The sequence below is a fragment of the Hirundo rustica genome, chromosome 22 (assembly GCF_015227805.2).
Source record: "Hirundo rustica isolate bHirRus1 chromosome 22, bHirRus1.pri.v3, whole genome shotgun sequence".
Classification (NCBI taxonomy): domain Eukaryota; kingdom Metazoa; phylum Chordata; class Aves; order Passeriformes; family Hirundinidae; genus Hirundo; species Hirundo rustica.
This window is the reverse complement of record NC_053471.1, coordinates 6,738,603-6,756,196: the sequence shown is the minus strand read 5'-3', so window position 1 is coordinate 6,756,196 and position 17,594 is coordinate 6,738,603. Positions and strand designations below refer to the sequence as shown.

The 17,594-nt window shown below is 55.7% G+C and overlaps 1 protein-coding gene across 2 annotated transcripts; it reads left to right on the top strand.

Annotated features, from left to right (window-relative positions):
- Positions 1-5,285: 5,285 nt before the first annotated feature.
- Positions 5,286-17,487, top strand: GPR157 (G protein-coupled receptor 157). 2 transcript variants are annotated; one of them, XR_009208468.1, is made up of 6 exons: positions 5,286-6,204; positions 11,211-11,424; positions 13,376-13,570; positions 13,982-14,286; positions 16,069-16,565; positions 17,201-17,487. XR_009208468.1 is itself a non-coding variant. In XM_040084341.2 (5 exons), the coding sequence occupies exons 1-4, from the start codon at positions 5,822-5,824 to the stop codon at positions 14,249-14,251; spliced, it is 1,062 nt and encodes a 353-aa protein (XP_039940275.1). In that variant the 5' UTR covers positions 5,286-5,821; the 3' UTR covers positions 14,252-14,286; positions 16,069-17,487. The 2 variants fall into 2 exon arrangements, 1 of the variants encoding a protein (XP_039940275.1); XM_040084341.2 differs by having other exon boundaries at positions 16,069-17,487.
- Positions 17,488-17,594: the final 107 nt, after the last annotated feature.

The window sequence follows — 17,594 nt, the reverse complement described above, 5'->3', positions numbered from 1 at the left end:
GAGTGTTTCTTTGGCAGTGTCTTAGCTGGTTGTTGTGAGCAGTAGTCAAGGAAGCAATCAGCAAGTATACTGCCCTAGAAGTGCTGCACATTGTTGGGCCTGCCCGACGCCCTGCCCGGGCTGGGGCGCTGCCGGGGGTCTCACAGGAGCCGGAGCCGGAGCGCCCCGGGGTGCCCGATGTCCGAGAGGAGAAGAGGAACGCGCTGCTGCAAGTTCTGTTCTTCCTGTGTCCTCCCCGAGTGCCTCTGCGGGGCTCTGCCCTGCCCTTTCCCTGGGGCAGAGTTGTTCTCTCGCTGCTTTGCGCTTTTCTGTCCCGAGTCGCTGCCGTGGAGCCGCTGGAGCGGGCTCTGGGGAAGCTGACGTGCGCCGTGGCTTTTTTGCAGCTCGAGGCTCTCCTGATCACACGCCGTGAAGCACAGCCCGTGGCAGCCCTTCCCCTGCACGGTCTGCAGTAAAACAACACCCCAAACCCCTGCAATTTGGCCTTTTTTCCACCTACTAAATGTAAGAGGTGCAGCCCACACCTTGCTGTTACAGGTAATGAGAATATTAGAAGAGCATCACTGAGCGATTCCCGGAGGTCAGGGCAGAGGCAGCCTCGCTGCTTTCTGTGTAATTGCCCTTTCCAGAGCCCCTCCCAACCTGCCACCCCTCCCTCCGTGCTGGAGCCTGACCTGGCAGATCCTGTGATCAGGCCTTAAGTGTAATTTCTGATATTAGTTGGTGGCATGCTCGGTCTCATTATGGAATGTACAATATTAATGTCTTTATTTTTCCCCACGCGGCCGCAGCATGAGGGAATATCCCATATTAATCCCCTAATTTAAATTTGAAATTAATAACTGTCACAACACTTGGAGCATCTTTCAATCCATTGATTGCCGCTGGCTTGATTCCAGCAGTGTCACTAATTACATTCTGCCTGCAAAAAACCCCTCTCATTGCTGGCATTTTTTATTTTATTTGGAGAGCTGCTGGCTGGAATCCTTGTGCCATCTCTGCAGCCTGACGACACTTTCTTATCTAATGGAACTGTTTAAAATGACTGAGCAGCTCTGTCTGCTGGAAGAAAACCCCCTGGGCTTGCTGAGGCGGTGTGGGTGCAAACCCTGCTCTGGGCTCCCTGGGGAAGGGGCAGGAGGGGCTCAGTCCCCACCCAGCAGCATTTCCAGGCTTTCCTCCATCCCCACCCCGAGCATGCCAACAGCTGAGGGTTTGTTACTCCAGGAGCTGCCTCTTGCCTTGGTCTGCTTCAAGGAGGTTTCCAGAGGACTGGGAATAAATTAAAATCGGCTTTCATCCCATTTATTTTCAGTTAGTGTGTCCAGAGGACGTGGAATTAACCAAAACCAGCTTTAATTCCCTCATTTTCAGTTGCTGCGGTGACATGAGGGTGGCCCTGCCCCAGGCTGGCTCTTGCTGTGTGCCACTCGTGGCTCCTGGAGCGGAGCGGAGCTGCTGGAATTCGGGGTGGATGGGATGTCTGCCCCTCTAACCTCCCCTGCTGCTCCTTTTCCGTGGTGGATGTAGGGAATGCATTTCCTTGGGGGCTTTTCACTTGACTCTCCTGAATCTCCTTGGAGAAAGGTGTCTGGGGGGGACAGCTGCTGAGGGATGGTTCTGGAGGCTCTGAGTGATCGTTCTGGAACTTTCTGAGCAGCCCTGGGTGTCTCTCGCTATTAGCGCCTCTCCAAAGTGGAAGAGAAGGGGTTAACGAAGCCAGGGATTAGGTCCTTCATCTGTGCCAGGAGTACAAGAAATGTAGATTTTTGTTTTTGTCACATGCTCGAAAAAGCCACAAAGGACAAGCAGGAGGGTCCCCAGCTCCCCGGAGCCTTCCCCAGCCACGCTGCCCTGGCTTTGCTTCCAGCCCAGGCCCTGAGCCCAGGATCAGGTGATGACAGAAAAACGCTCCCAATCTCCTGGAAACGAAGAGCTCAGGTGCTGCTGAAGCTCCTGGCCGGCTTTTCCTCCAAGCTGTGCTGCAGTTCCAGGGTCAGGTCTGTGTCTCGGGGCCGTTCTCTCCTGCCTGGGGTCTCGCACCATCGCTGTGCCCCGTGCGTGGCTGTGCAGGATGAATTTCATCCTGCGTTCCTCCAGGATGTGGGTTTTAATTGTGTGTTTTAATTGTCCTCAGCCCTGAGAAGCTGATGAGTGTAAGAAGCAATTGTTCTGGCTTCCTGGCGTGGAATTAGCTGCACGGTGGTTTGAGATCTCGAACATTAAAGGGCTCTGGTTACTGCAGTACTCAGCTGCTTTTTAACTCTTTTTTTAACGGGTTCTATGGAACTGGACTCAACTTCTTCAGGCTCCTGCCTGAAAGTCTGAGCTGTGGGCGTGGCAGGCACAGAAAAAGGTGACCAAGGTCCCTTTGGTGCTGTCAGAGGCTCCTCCTGCAGAGGAGCTGGTTAGAGCAGGACAGCGGGGACGGGGACGGGGACAGGGAGAGCCACCCTGGAGCCTGGGCCGGCAGTGACCTCTTGTGGGTGTGAGGCTGTGCTGGGACACTGGGGACACTGACTGGGGACACTGACTGGGGACACTGGGGACACTGACTGGGGACACTGACTGTGCTGGGGACACCAGCTGTGCCGCGGACAGTGTCTGGGGACAGTGGCTGTGCTGGGGACAGTGGCTGTGCTGGGGACAGTGTCTGTGCCGGGGACACTGGGAACACTGACTGTGCTGGGGACACTGGCTGTGCTGGGGACACTGACTGGGGACACTGACTGGGGACACTGGCTATGCTGGGGACAGTGGCTGTGCTGGGGACAGTGTCTGTGCTGGGGACAGTGTCTGGGGACAGTGGCTGTGCTGGGGACGCTGGCTGTGCTGGGGACAGTGTCTGGGGACAGTGGCTGTGCTGGGGACAGTGGCTGTGCCGGGGACACTGCGAGTCAGAGTTGTCATTCCACCTGTGGCCTTAAAGCGAGAGTGCTGAAGGCAGCTGGGATATGAGAAACCATTCAGTTTGATGGAAAACCCCTCTAAAGGTGCAGAGGTTTTCCTTCCTCACACGTCTGTGCCCGAGCTGGGCTGTGACACTGGCTGAATGCTCCAGAGCAGCCCAGGCTCTCCTCCCCAGCCAGCCCAGAGCTGGGCTTGGAGCGTTTCAGGGGAGTGAACAGAGCCAGAGCAGAACTTCTGCTCGTGTGCTGCCCCACGGAGCGTGTTCATCTCTGATCAAAGTGCCCCAGCGATGTGGCACCGAACCCAGGGGAGCAGCAGGCGCTGTGAGGGCGCTGTCTGTGCCGTGCAGAGGTGCTCTGGGGTCTCAGCTCCCGATCATCACTAAAAAGCCCCAAGGCATATGACCAGGTTCCCAGTTAACGGAGAACTGTGCCTCAGCCCAGCCTCCTACCCAGCTGCAAAGGCAAAGTAAAACCCCCTTGTTGAAGCCATTAAAAAAAATTAAAATTAAAAGGTTATATCAGTACATTCTGTCTCACAGTGGAGGTAAATTTATGTAGTTACAGCTCACCCAGTGCTTTGTAAGATGCAGAGTGCAGCCTGTGTGTCAGAAAGTTCTTTTAGCAGTTGGTGGGGTGAATTCCAGTCATTAAAAAAGATTTTCTGTGTCTTTTCACCAAATACCACGTTGCTTTATCTCCCTATGCTGTAAAAAGCGTCTGAAGGTGAAATTCTGAAAGGAGAATTTTCATTGTGTGCGTTGCTACATGACAAGCCACTTCCTTAGATTTTCATTCCTGAGCTACAGACAATGCTGCCTTTGAAGTGAGATGTGTCTTTGGGCAGCTTCCAAGTATTTCTGTTCTCTGGGCAACTGCAGATTCCTTGGGGCTGGAGGAGGAACGTGTGTTGAGGCAGAGACAGCTGCTCCTGCCCTGCAGTGAGGAGGTGACAACGCCAGGTGACAGGAACGCCACAGAGATGCTGAATGTCTCACACGTGGAGGCGCCGAGAAAATGGGAGGTGATGGGAAACTGTAGTAAGAATTATTTATGAGCCTTTTGTCGCTCAGTTTTGAAGCACAAACTCTGAGGATGCCCCTGCTGTTTAGTGGTGCCTTCTGTGTGCAAACTTCGCTCGCTCCTGTTTTAGAAAACAGGGAGAGAGCCGGCAGAAAATCCTCTGCCTGCCTTATTTGTGATTGTTAAGGCAAAAATCCGTGCCTCTGGTTTTTATTTCAACAATTTATGATGACCTGACAAGCCGGTTTTTTGGGGTTTTTTTTTTTTTCTGAATTGAGAATGGGATATCTGAATCACAGCCCCAAGTTAGTGGAAATGCAAGTTCTGGATTTATCTCGGTTCTCTATCTGGCAAGATTTAATTAAGCTGTGTTATGGAGCCACATCCTCACCCAAAATAAAAGCAGTACTTGCCAGGCAGGGTGTTTGGATGTCTGAGAGAGGTGGGGCTGGTGCTATAAAAGTGGGGAAAAGGGGAGCCAGGGCACAGGGAGGAAGCCAGGAATGTGTGAGAGCAGCAAGTGGGAGCGCAGCCTTGACAAAGCTTTGTCTCTTGGGTTTTTTGAGGGGTCAGACGGTAGCTAAAGAAAGCCTGCAGCAATGAAAAAGTTAAAAAAGCTCTTGGTGTCAGGTTGTGTGCGGGGGGGAAATGCAAGTTGCTGCAGCTTCCTTTTTCTATAAAGAACACGCAGAAGGCATCGCGCTCCAAAATAAATTCCTAGAAACGTAAAGCTGCTTGACCGAAGTTAACTGAGGGGTAATTACGGTACGTTGAAAGAAGATCTTGTTTCAAAGGAAGCGACTGCTGTATAAATGTGCGTGTATAAATGTGTGTATAAACGTGTGTGTGTACAAACGTGTGTGTGTACAAACCTGTGTGTGTACAAACGTGTGTATAATCCCGGTGGCTCTGGCTCGGCAGGGGAGCTGAGCCGTGCGCTGTCCTTGGGGAAGGAGGTGTGGAGAGCGAAGGAAAGGAGCCGACACCGACCCGGGCGTGTATTCCTGTCTCGCTCCCTGCTGTCACGCTGCTCTCGGCGGCCGGGGCGGGATTTTTGATTGAAAGGAGAAAAAAGACAAGAATTTTCTGTGCTGCGGGGCCGCGGTTGGGTTCGCTCCGTGCGCCCCGGCGGAAGCGGCTCCCGATCCCTGTCCCAGTCCCGATCCCGGTTCCGATCCCGATTCCTATCCCGTCCCGTCCCGTCCCTGTCCCGGTCCCCGTCCCCGTCCCGGTCCCTGTCCCGATCCCGTCCCGCGGCTCGCTGCTGTCGGGGCCGGGCCGCTCTCACATGACAGCGGGGGCGGGCCGGGCCCCGCCGCTCCCGGGGCTGCTCCTGCGGCTGCTGCGGAGCCTCCGCGGCCGAGCCCGGGCTCCGCACACGGCGGGACGGACACAGGGACACAGCGGGCCGGTCACTGCCGTGCGGACACTCCGGACACGGCGGTGCGGTCACTGCGGACAGCGCGCCCGTCCCGCGGCGCTGCATCGCGCTGTCCCCTCGCTCCTCTCCTCTGTCCCTCGCTGTCCCCGCGCTCTCCCCTCGCTCTATATCGCTGTCCCCCTCTCTCCTCACTGTCCCCACTCTCTCCCCGCTGTCCCCTCTCTGTCCCTGCTGTCCCCTCTCTGTCCCCTCTCTGTCCCCTCGCTGTCCCCTCTCTGTCCCCTCTCTCTGCCCTCTCTCTCCCCTCTCTGTCCCCTCTCTCTTCCCACTCTGTCCCACTCTGTCCCCGCTGTCCCCTCTCTGTCCCCACTCTGTCCCCGCTGTCCCCTCTCTGTCCCTCTCTGTCCCTCTCTCTCCCCTCTCTGTCCCCACTCTGTCCCCACTCTGTCCCCACTCTGTCCCCTCTCTGTCCCCCTCTGTCCCCCTCTGTCCCCCGCTGTCCCGGGCCATGGCCGCAGCCCCCCCGCTGCCCCCCACGCGGCTGTGGGGTGCGGAGCGCGGCGCGGTGCTGGTGTCGTGCGCGCTGTCCTGCCTGGGCTCCGCGCTGCTGCTGGGCTCCCACGCGCGCTGGCCGGAGCTGCGGACGCGGCCGCGGCAGCTGCTGCTCCACCTGTCCCTGGCAGACCTGCTCTCGGCCCTGTCCTACTTCTACGGGGTGCTGCGGGACTTCCAGCGCACCTCGTGGGACTGCGTCCTGCAGGGCGCCCTGTCCACCTTCGCCAACACCAGCTCCTTCTTCTGGACCATGGCCATCGCCCTCTACCTGTACCTGACCATCGTCAGGGGCTCGCCCGCGGGCTCGGGCTTGCTCTGGAGCTTCCACGCCGTGAGGTGGGTGCTGTGAGCTGCCGGGACCCCCGGGACCCCCGGGACCCCCGGGACCCCCGGCCCTGCACTGCACTCCGCTCCTGATGGAGCCTCGGGTGCCACTTGAGTCTCTGTGCTCTTCTCTTCTTCCCCTCTAATTCCTTTCAAACAGGGATTTTGCTGTCTTTTAACTAACCTGCTTGCTCCCCCTTTCCCTTCCCAAGTGAAGGGTTGGAGACGTGGAGAAGTCAAAGCTTTTTTGTTCAAGGTCACTTAGAAAAATCTCTGGTGAGTTCTAACGACTGAGAGTCCTGGCTTCTGCTTTCCCTCCGCTCTGCTCTGATGCTCCAGAAGCAATGCAACAAACCCGGTGTGTGTGCTGCCTGCTGCTGCCCAAGCTGCCGTGTCTGGGATGTGTTTCCACGGGTCCCCAGCTTCCCCCTGCCCAGGCAGGTTGCTGTAATTCCATACTCGTAGGAGAACGCTGTCCACGGGTCAGCAAACTGCTAGAGAAGCACTCTGAAGGTTGTTTTGGCGTGTTTGATTGAAAGCAAGACAAACCAGAGCACAGTGTAGCTTTATGTCTCAGTTTCTGCTATTTAGGGCACTGGTTTTCCACATCATGTTTAGTAAAAGCTTTCATTATGTAATTGGAGCTTGTGGAATCATGTGCTACGTCCACGCTGAGCAAAACAGTGATCCTTCAGTGCCCCGTGTTGCCAAGCTTTTGCAATAAATTATGAGAGGAGTGATCTGGTTTAAAAGGAGGGAAAAAAGCCCTCAGGACAAGTAGAGGATTTTCTTTGGTTTCTTAGTCAAATATTTGTCAGCTTTTAGTTTCAGACAGCATCGTTTGGCAGAGGATTGCAGCAGAGCTGCGCCCAGGTGAGGATGGGCCGGAGAGAGGCTTTGGGACTGAGAGAGAACCAGGGAGGAACTCCAGCTCCCGCCCTGCCTGCTGGAATTGCTGCTTCCACAGGGGCTGTGTGAGGGGCTGAGGGCACTGCCCACGGCCCTGGGCACCCCATGGTGCTGCTGAAGCTGAGAGGACATGCTCTGGAGGAGCATTTATGTTATTTCATCTGGAGTAAATAGAGAGTTGCACTCTGAGAGCTGTGGTGAGGACAGGATGCTGGTAAAGAGCCACATGTTGCTTAATGGATATGAAAAACAAGTCTGACTCCTTCGTGGGCATTCTGGCTCCATCAGGCACATCAAAGAGCTCAGGCAAATCTGGTCCATTTGTATTTTTCCCGTCTGCTAATTGCTTGTGAGGCTTTTGTCTGTGCTTCAGTTTCTCCAGCTGGTTTAATGCTCCTCAGCCTTGTCAGCTACCAAGTGTGGAGAGAGCAGAGCCGCTGAAACTGCTCTGGCTGCAGTGTGTGCACTCTAAAAACTGTAAAAATCCTGGGAGATTGCTCTAGCCCCACAACACAGAGGGAGAGATGCTCAAACTGAGCTGCTTCTGAGTGGATTTGTTCAATTTTTTTCGGTTCTTTACAGTAAAAGTGAAATGCCATCTTCAGTCCTTGGTAGTGATCAGCACCATTTGCTCTTTTTAAAGGCTGCTGAGCCCCCGTGATCGGGTTCTGCTCTGTAAATGCCTCCTGTTCTGTGCAGAGCCAGTGTTTAAAGCTGCTTCTGCTTTATGATCTGTCTGAAAAGCCAGAGAAAATAAGTGAGGGCGTGCTCTGTGCCCATCCCCTCGTGACACATCATCCTGTTTTACTTCCCTGACTTTTGTAGTCACCTGAGAAATGAAACTCTGGACACAATGCTTGGAGATGGAGCTGACTAAACACAGGTTGGGAGTCAGAACCTGGAATTTTCCTGTGGGAAATCAGGATGTCCCAGTGGCTCAAACCCGCCAGACAGGTTTGTGCCACAGGGATTCCTGTGGTAACACATCCACCAATTCCAGGCTGGAGAGTTGCAGCCTCTGCTTTGGTTTTAAACCTGTTGAGCTCAGAGAAGCTTTGAAAACAAGCCTGCAGTCAGCTTTGGAAACACTTACGTAGCTGTAAAATGTGAGTTCTGGCATGCAGCGTGTGAATGACCAGGCTGCCTCACTGCTCCTGAATTTCCAAGTGTCAGGTGTCATCTGCTTGGAAAACATCACCTTTGTTGTGAGAGAAGTTGATCCAAACTTGGGGTGAGGAATGGACGAGACAGACAGAGCCCACCTTGGGATTGTTTCCTGCTTGGCTTTTGGTACCAATTGCTGACAGCATTTGAAAGGCTTTTCATTTCCTGATCAGGCTGTGCAGATCATTATAACCATAAATATCCTTACTTTAAAAAAATCCACAGCACACACGTGCCTATATATCAGAATATATGTTTATGTGTACATATATGCACACATTTGTAGCCATGCAGGTATTTCATGTCCATGGAGTGCGCACAGTCCTTTCGTGCACTGCTGCTCTGTTCACCCCGCTCCTTCATGGGCTGCTTCCTGCAGGGCTGGACTGGGCAGATTTGGAGTTCTGGTTCCAAGGTGTGCTCAGAGCTCCTTCCTGGGGCTGCCTGGGATATCCAGGATTTCCCCTCCTTACACAGTAAAACCCTGTCCCCAGAAGGAGGTGCCTGCAGGGCTGCTGGCAGGATGGCTCCTGGTCTGACCTGTGCAGGCAGGTGACAGCACATCGCCTTGCGAGAGCCTCCGGGGGGAAAAGCAGCAGTGCAGCAGAAATCAAACTGCTTATTGAGAAATGTGACCCCAGAGAACCAGGGAAGCTGAGCTGAACGCTGCTGGAGCTGGAGGCTCCTCACCTCGCCTTGTTCTGTGTGACTCTGCAAACTTCTGCTGGGTTGGATGATTTTTTATTCATCGCTTACCAGGAGCTGTACTGGAGGAATAAGTCCTGTTGTGTCTGTCTTACAGGTTGGATTTCCAGCCTTTTCACAGGAAGGAGGAGCCATCTTCCCTTCTCTCCCACACTGTTTGCATCCAAGAGTGCTTTGGAGAGGCCCAGCCTACAGAATTGCTCCCTGGGGCTCAGAGGAGTATTTCTGCTTCTCTGTTATCTTGGATCCTTTTCATTCCAGTCCTTACACACACCTGGGCTGAGGAGTCCTGACTCTTCAGTTCCTCCATTCTCCCAGTTCAGTAAAAGCTCTGACATTTGGCAGCTCTCCTCAATCTGTCACTTTGGAGCTCTCAAGAACTGAATCACCAGTCTCAGTTCTCCTTCCCAGCCTGCTGAAATGGAGCTGGAGTTCACAGAAATGTCTGATTCCTTCCTCGGCCCTTCCTAGTCTCACTTTGTTGGTAATCCTTTTGCCTGGTGTTCGTGGTGAATATCCATCTGATCCCAGCATGCTATTCCAGTGAAAATTAGCTGCCTGTTACACAGCAGTTCTATTCCTCCTTTCACCAGTTATCTCCTGAAGGTTTTTGAGTCCCTTTCTTAGTGGTGAGTCCTTTCCTCCCCTGGCCTCTCTGTGTCTGTACTCAGCTGTCCTGTCTTGCATCCACACACCGTAATTTGACCTGGTTTTATCTTCCTTCTCTTTTGGTTTCAGCTCGATGATGAGATCATTATTTAGGCAAATTAGTTTCTAAATTCACCTCCTTTTCCTTGGTGCCCGTGTGCCTTTAAAAGGTCCCTCTAAGGAAGTGCCATTTCTCTTGAATTCTTTACCTCAGTGCTCGGTTCTTCACGAGTGCTGAGAATGGAAAGTCTTTGCGTTTGCAGTTGTTTTCTGAGAAAATCCCCGGTTTTACCGAAACGACTCCTGAGTTGTGGGGAACCTTTCATGGTGCTGGTGACGTTTGGGATGTTTTTAGAAGTCTGCTCTGATAACAGACTGGGGAGGGCTTCCTGCAGCACAACTGTCCTTAAATAACAGCCCTGGCTTGGATTAGCACTGCCTGTTCCGAGCTGAGCCCTGAAACAAAATGTTCCCAACGGGATGAAGAGTTGACTCTAATTTTCTTATAGCCTTAAATTTTCATTTGTTTCTTTTTTGAGTAGATGTTTTTATTTGTTTCTTTTTTTCCTAGGAGTAGGAAATGGGGTATTTTTGAAATCTGGTATCATGGAATTATCTCTGATTCTACGGTTGAACTATGGAATTTCAGACAATCCGGTCAAGGCGGCTGCTGTTTGCCTGCCTAGTCTGGCGTCCCTGAGTTTTGGGGGCAAGATCCTTTCCCTGCTCCCTGCAGCGGCTCCAGGCTGTCAGTGCAGGACTTGGGAGAGCAGGACAGTCAGGGATTTGTTTTCCCTGCACCTGGGTGACAGGAGGGTGGTGCTGGAGGCTCAGCCTGAGCCCGTCCCTCTCCCCGCGGCGGCCGGGGCAGGTGACACGTTCTGGTGTCATTTCTCTTTGGGCTGGTGGGATTTTTCTGTTCTTCCTCATGGTTTCTTGTGGGCAGCCCAAGCTGCTGAGTGACTTCATTCGAGTGTGTCACCACAGTTATTTTTCTCCTAAATGCTTCCCTGTGTTTGCTTCTGCTGTCAAGGGAGAAGCCAAAGTCACGGGCCCCAGTTCAGTGAATGTGGCTCCTCTTTGCTTTCTTGGCTTTTTGCTGTTACTACCAGTGCTTTTCCCTGGCTCTTTGTTCTTCAGAAATTATATTTTGGCTCCCAAAATACTGACTACACCTCCACTCAAAAGCAAAGCTAGCAAACAAACCACTGACAGAATGGAGCTGTGGATTTCTTTGTGTTTCACTTTGGAATCAGGTGGGACTCGGCTGCTTGCGCTCCCAAAGCTCGGGATCAGCCGGCTGGGTCCTGCAGGAAAGTCACATTTCACAAAGCCCTGGCAAATCCTCAGCCTCGCTGTGGCCATGGGGGAACAGGAGGAGGGCAGGGATGTGTCCTGCTGCCCTGTGCAGGTCAGCTCAGGGTGCAGCGCTGCTGGGGACCCAGGAGGGGATTTGCAGCCCTGGTTCCTTCAGGACCTGCTGGCCACCTCCCCTCGCTGGTGCTGCTGCTCTGGATAAGCCCTGGGAGCCTGTCTGGGGTGTGGGGGGCTCGGCTGAGGACTCTTGGCTCACCCTGGCTCTCTGCCCTCAGCTGGGGTGTCCCCCTGGCCATCACGGTGGCCGCTGTGGCCCTGAAGAAGATCGGCTACGACGCCTCCAACGTTTCTGTGGGCTGGTGCTGGGTGAACCTGGACGCTGAGGATCGGCTGCTGTGGATGCTGCTGACGGGCAAGGTCTGGGAGATCCTGGCCTACGTGACCCTGCCAGTGCTCTACGTCCTCATCAGGAAGCACATCAACAGAGCGGTGAGTACCTTGCTGGGCGATTCCATCCCTGCTCTGCCTTTCTCTCCCTGCTCAGCAGCTGCACAGCCAGGAGAAATGTGGGGGCACTGAAATGTCCCCACCCCGGGGAGGAGCAGAGCCCTGATCCAGCAGCACCAGCACATGGTGACAGCACAGGCAGAATGTAAAAGCCCTTGGAAAACGAGCAGGGGTTGTGGGAGGCTCACGAGGGAAACGCTACAGTGAGAACTGAAACGGAATGTGAAGGACAAATTCAGCTTTAATCAGTTTTCTGCAGTTCCCCTTGTGCCGAGATTGGAGTTCTCAAACCTCAGTCCTTTGAGCGTCTCCAACGACAGTTTGTGTTTGGGAATGTTATTTTGTGCTGGCAGCTCAAAGCTCCATTTGGGAGTCCAGGCACTGAAGCCTCCTCACAGGAGACTCCCTGTCCCAGCAGGGGCTGGAATTCAGAGCCTCAGCTGTTGCTGTTCCTTGTGAACACAGGACCCAGGCATCCAGCACAGCATTTGAACAACAGACAAATCCAGATGAGGGTGGCAGAAGGAGCTGCATCCAGAGGTTTCTTTCCTCTCTGAGTTGTGTTAGGGGAAAAAGCCCCACGTGTGGGTAGATGGAAATTTGTCCTTCTGGAAATTTCTCTGCTTGTGGTGTAGCTGTGGCGGTGGTGGGGATGAACAGAACTCGGTCAGGGCAGGATCCTGCAGGTGATTGGAAGAATGAGGCAATTTTCAGCAGCCCAGAGAGAGAAGGGCAGGGAATGGAAGGGACGGGAAGGGAAGGGACGGGAAGGGAAGGGAAGGGAAGGGAAGGGAAGGGAAGGGAAGGGAAGGGAAGGGAAGGGAAGGGAAGGGGCAGGGAAGGGAAGGGGCAGGGAAGGGGCAGGGAAGGTTTGCTGGTGCCTGTCAGCATCACCTGCGTGCAGCAGGCAGGACACGCTGTCCCAGCCTGGTCAGAGATAGCAGCGTGACTCCTGGAAGCCTCTCCCGGCCTGCCTCTGCCTCTGCCAGGATTCCTGGGCTCGCTGCTGTCCCTCCCCACTCCTGGGAGCTGAGGGCAGCTGTTCCTGTGCTCCGCTCGGGGTTCAGGCTCAGGGCAGCGCACGGAGCCCCTGCAGTGTCCCGGCAGGAATGCCGAGGGTGCCCGGGGCTGCTCCTGCAGGACACGGGGCTCCCTTCGCTCCAGAGAGAGCCCGGGGCTGTCCCGGGTCCGGGCAGTGCTGATGTCCGTGTGTCTGTGCTGATGTCCGTGTGTCCCTCTCTCCTTTGGGCAGTGCTGATGTCCGTGTGTCTGTGCTGATGTCCGTGTGTCTGTCCCTCTCTCCTTTGGGCAGTGCTGATGTCCGTGTGTCTGTGCTGATGTCCGTGTGTCTGTCCCTCTCTCCTTTGGGCAGTGCTGATGTCCGTGTGTCTGTGCTGATGTCCGTGTGTCTGTCCCTCTCTCCTTTGGGCAGTGCTGATGTCCGTGTGTCTGTGCTGATGTCCGTGTGTCTGTGCTGATGTCCGTCTGTCCCTCTCTCCTTTGGGCAGTGCTGATGTCCGTGTGTCTGTGCTGATGTCCGTGTGTCTGTCCCTCTCTCCTTTGGGCAGTGCTGATGTCCGTGTGTCCCTCTCTCCTTTGGGCAGTGCTGATGTCCGTATGTCTGTGCTGATGTCCGTGTGTCTGTCCCTCTCTCCTTTGGGCAGTGCTGATGTCCGTGTGTCTGTGCTGATGTCCGTGTGTCTGTGCTGATGTCCGTGTGTCTGTCCCTCTCTCCTTTGGGCAGTGCTGATGTCCGTGTGTCTGTGCTGATGTCCGTGTGTCTGTCCCTCCTTTGGGCAGTGCTGATGTCCGTGTGTCTGTGCTGATGTCCGTGTGTCTGTGCTGATGTCCGTGTGTCTGCCCCTCTCTCCTTTGGGCAGTGCTGATGTCCGTGTGTCTGTGCTGATGTCCGTGTGTCTGTCCCTCTCCCCAGCACGCTGCTCTCTCCGAGTACCGGCCCATCCTCCCGGCAGCCCCGGCCCTGCGGCCCCGCTCCAGCGTGGCGGACAAGAAGCTGATCCTCATCCCCGTCATCTTCATCTTCCTGCGTGTCTGGAGCACGGTGCGCTTCGTGCTGACCCTCTGCAACTCCCCCGCCGTGCAGAACCCCGTCCTGGTTGTCCTGCACGTGAGTGCTTGCAGGAAATGCAGCCGGGGGGTGAGGTTTGGCGCTCCCGGTGTCGCGTTCCTGGGCGGGCTGCAGCGCTGCACGAACGCCTGCTGCCCTCGGCTGAGCGCTGCCCGGGATGCCGCGGCAGCAATGCAGCAGAGCCGCTCCAGCAGCATCTAGCGGCCGCGGAGGAAGGCGGCAGGGACGGGCCGGGGCAGCGGCTGAAGGGAGAAGGGCTCCGCCGGGAGTGCCGGGGCTGCCTCCGGCCCGACGCCCGCTCTGCTTCCGGCTGCTCTTTGGGGAAAAAAAACCCATTTTTCTGAATTTCTGGTTCCCAAAGTCGGTGACTCAGTGCTGCAGCTGGTCCGACGCGGTGTTTGCTCTTCTCTGGGGTGATTCCCGTGGGTGATTCCCCCCGTGCCTTTGCAGGGAATCGGGAACACGTTCCAAGGAGGGGCCAACTGCATCATGTTCGTGCTGTGCACACGGCTGGTCCGGGAGAGGCTGCTCTCCCTCCTCTGCTGCGGCCACTGCGGCCAGCTGGGCTGGCCCAGGCACGGATCCCACAGCTCCTGGCAGCACCCACAGCCCCACAAGGACAAGGACAAGGACAAGGACAAGGACAAGGACAAGGACAAGGACAAGGACAAGGATGTGCCCGGCCGCGAGCAGACAAAGCCGCTGCTCTCCAGCACCTGAGCTGCCCCTGGCTGCTGCTGATTCCTTCTCTCATGGTAAAATCCTGGAGTGAGCCTTTCCTGCTGCCCTGCCCGTGCCGGGAGGGGAGGGGAGGCTGGGACAGGGACAGGGACACGGAGCAGGGACAAGGAGCTGGGACAGGGAGCAGGGACAGGGAGCAGGGACACAGCAGGGACAGGGGGGTTGTGCTGCTGCCCTGTCTGACCCCACAGCCCCATCACGCTCCCAAACCATTTGCAGAACTGCTCTGCTCCCTTCCCCCTGAGCTGCTCCTCCTGTGAAAGCAGGATCTGACCTGCAGGGCTGTCTGGCCCACAGGAGCAGGATGCCAGCCAGAACTGGAGAGGAATTGGCTGTTTTTAATGTCAAATGCATGTGCACACACATTTTGTCAGTACTGCACGGATCAGACGCTTGGTGCCCCAGGTTTTCCCCACAAGGGAAAACAGAAGGGAGCAGAGGGGAGCTGATTCACCAAAGCTTGCCTAGAAAGCATCTGGGAGCAAAACTTGGACAGAAGCTCTAAATTCCAGGTGCGAGGCTGGGCACTGATGTCCTTGCATTGGTGTGGCTGTGTGAGCCCCTCGCTCCCTGGAGCTCGACCCCACGAGCTGCAGGATTTATGGGGGTGTCAATCCACGGCAGAGCACCTGGGGCTGCCTGGGTTTCTGTCTGTGAGGCAGACGTTGGTGTAGCTCTTTGTGCCAGGGTGCAGCTGAAGGAGGTGAAAGCCAGAGAGCTGTCCTGGCTGCTCAGATAAATGTTCCGAGTCCGGGAAAGCAGGCAGGCTGTTGGGTTGGCAGGGCTCTGGGCACACCTCTCTCCTGACACCTGCTTCTCCCTCGCCCAGACCACACAGCCCATAAAAACAAAACCTGGAGCTTTTATTTGCCATCAGTTGCCGTTTTTAATTTGTAGAAGAGGTTTTTGCAAAAGGGAACAGGAGCCTCGTGAGCTGTCTGGGGAGGAAGGGAGGGCAGCTGCTCCAGGGCCCCAGCTGTTGCAGAGCTGCTCTTTTGGCTCATTCAGCCCTCTCGGAGCAGGCAGCACAGTTCCGTGGCACAGAGCCCGAGGGGGCTGTGGGCAGAGGTCAGCCCTGTTCTTTGCTGAAGCCTTGCATCCACTCTATAATTATATTGGTGTATTTAACCCCTAATGTGCTGTGTAAACACGGGGAGTCCATGGGGCTGCTGAATCTCTGCTCTTCAGCTTCCCTGGAGACTTTGAAAGGCGGATGGAAGCATCTTATCTGTGCCATAGACGACTTCAAGAGGTTTTTTCCTCCTTTCAAAAGGCTTTTTAAAACTTCTGAAAGCTAAATAGCAACCTTGATAACTCAACCTCTTGTGAGTCCCACGAGGCTTGGAAAGAGGAGCTGTGTTAAACTTCTTACAGAAAGGTAGGATAGAAAATTTTAAATTTTATGAGACTTAGTATCATGCCGTGTTCAATTGTTTTGGAGCCAGCCCTGAAGAGAGAAAATAAAATTGTCACCAACTTGGCTTAAGGGAAAATGAAACAGCAGAGAAAACAACACCAAAAAGAATCAAAACAGATTCCATGGTCTCAGTTTGACTTTTTCCATTAGAGAGATCTGAGAAATGTTTTTGGGGGAACGTGCCAGGGTTACATCTCCAGCTCCAGGAGTGGGATTGTGTTCCTGCAGGTCAGGGGTGGTGGCACAGCCCTGCAGTGTGACTGTCACCCGTCCCTGCAGGTCAGGGGTGGTGGCACAGCCCTGCAGTGTGAGTGTCACCTGTCCCTGCAGTTACAGGATGGTGGCACAGCCCTGCAGTGACTGTCACCTGTCCCCGCAGGTCAGGGGTGGTGGCACAGTCCCACAGAGGGAGCTGCAGCCCGGGGAAGCAGCGCTGGAGATGCTGAGCCCTGGAGAGGTCCCGCCGCTCACTCACACTCCTCTGGTGCTCGGCTGTGTCAGGATCCTCTGGAACAATCCCTTCAGCTGTACTCCGGTTTTTATCTCCCCTCCTTCCCCTCACCCTCCCCTGCAAACCCGAGAACTCGTCCGGGCTCTTTCCTCTCTGCCTGGCGCGGCCAAGGCGTGCGGAGGTGCCCGAGCTGCGGGGACAGGAAAGCTCCAGGAGCTGCTGGAAGGACGCTCCGGCTCTGGATGACTGCAGCGGGCTCCTGTCCTGGAGCAGGGACAGCGATGTTCATTTTGTGCTGCTGATGGACGGTTCCTCCCTCCGGGGTTTGTGGTGGGGGTTCTCCCGGGGGAATCAGAGCCCTGGGGGCTCCCGCAGGGATATCGGGATGTGCCCGGGTTCCCGCAGGGATATCGGGATGTGCCCGGGTTCCTGCAGGGATATCGGGGTGTGCCCTGTGCCCGGGTTCCCTCAGGGATATCGGGATGTGCCCGGGTTCCTGCAGGGATATCGGGATGTGCCCGGGTTCCCTCAGGGATATCGGGATGTGCCCGGGTTCCCGCAGGGATATTGGGGTGTGCCCGGGTTCCCTCAGGGATATCGGGGTGTGCCCTGTGCCCGGGTTCCCTCAGAGGTATCGGGATGTGCCCGGGTTCCCGCAGGGATATCGGGATGTGCCCGGGTTCCCGCAGGGATATCGGGATGTGCCCGGGTTCCCGCAGGGATATCGGGGTGTGCCCTGTGCCCGGGTTCCCTCAGGGATATCGGGATGTGCCCGGGTTCCCTCAGGGATATCGGGATGTGCCCGGGTTCCCGCAGGGATATCGGGATGTGCCCGGGTTCCCGCAGGGATATCGGGATGTGCCCAGGTTCCCGCAGGGATATCGGGATGTGCCCAGGTTCCCTCAGGGATATCGGGGTGTGCCCGGGTTCCCGCAGGGATATCGGGGTGTGCCCTGTGCCCGGGTTCCCTCAGGGATATCGGGATGTGCCCTGTGCCCGGGTTCCCTCAGGGATATCGGGATGTGCCCGGGTTCCCGCAGGGATATCGGGATGTGCCCAGGTTCCCGCAGGGATATCGGGATGTGCCCGGGTTCCCGCAGGGATATCGGGGTGTGCCCTGTGCCCGGGTTCCCGCAGGGATATCGGGGTGTGCCCTGTGCCCGGGTTCCCGCAGGGAGCAGTGCCTGGCTCCCAGCCCCTGTGCCTTGTCTGTCGGATCACACTGCAGAGGGGATGGGGCTCGGTGCCATTTGGAGATGATGTTTTCCCGTATTCACAGCTCCTCACTTGCTTGTTTTTTAAGTATTTTCTCCAACTTTTAGGAAATAAAGTTCCTTTTCTTTACCAGGACGCTGCCCAGCGTTGCATTTGTGCAGCAAACCCAGGATCTCGCCTGGCTCTTGGCGCCAGAGCCCCAGCTCTGCTGCTGCTCCTGCAGAGCCCCTGTGGATCCA

Bases quoted from the DNA above. Each gene is read 5' to 3' on its own strand.
- GPR157 (XM_040084341.2), top strand. From the start codon at position 5,822: ATGGCCGCAGCCCCCCCGCTGCCCCCCACGCGGCTGTGGGGTGCGGAG. The intron at 6,205-11,210 runs GTGGGTGCTGTG...CTCTGCCCTCAG, and splicing joins TGGAGCTTCCACGCCGTGAG to CTGGGGTGTCCCCCTGGCCA. The intron at 11,425-13,375 runs GTGAGTACCTTG...CCCTCTCCCCAG, and splicing joins GGAAGCACATCAACAGAGCG to CACGCTGCTCTCTCCGAGTA.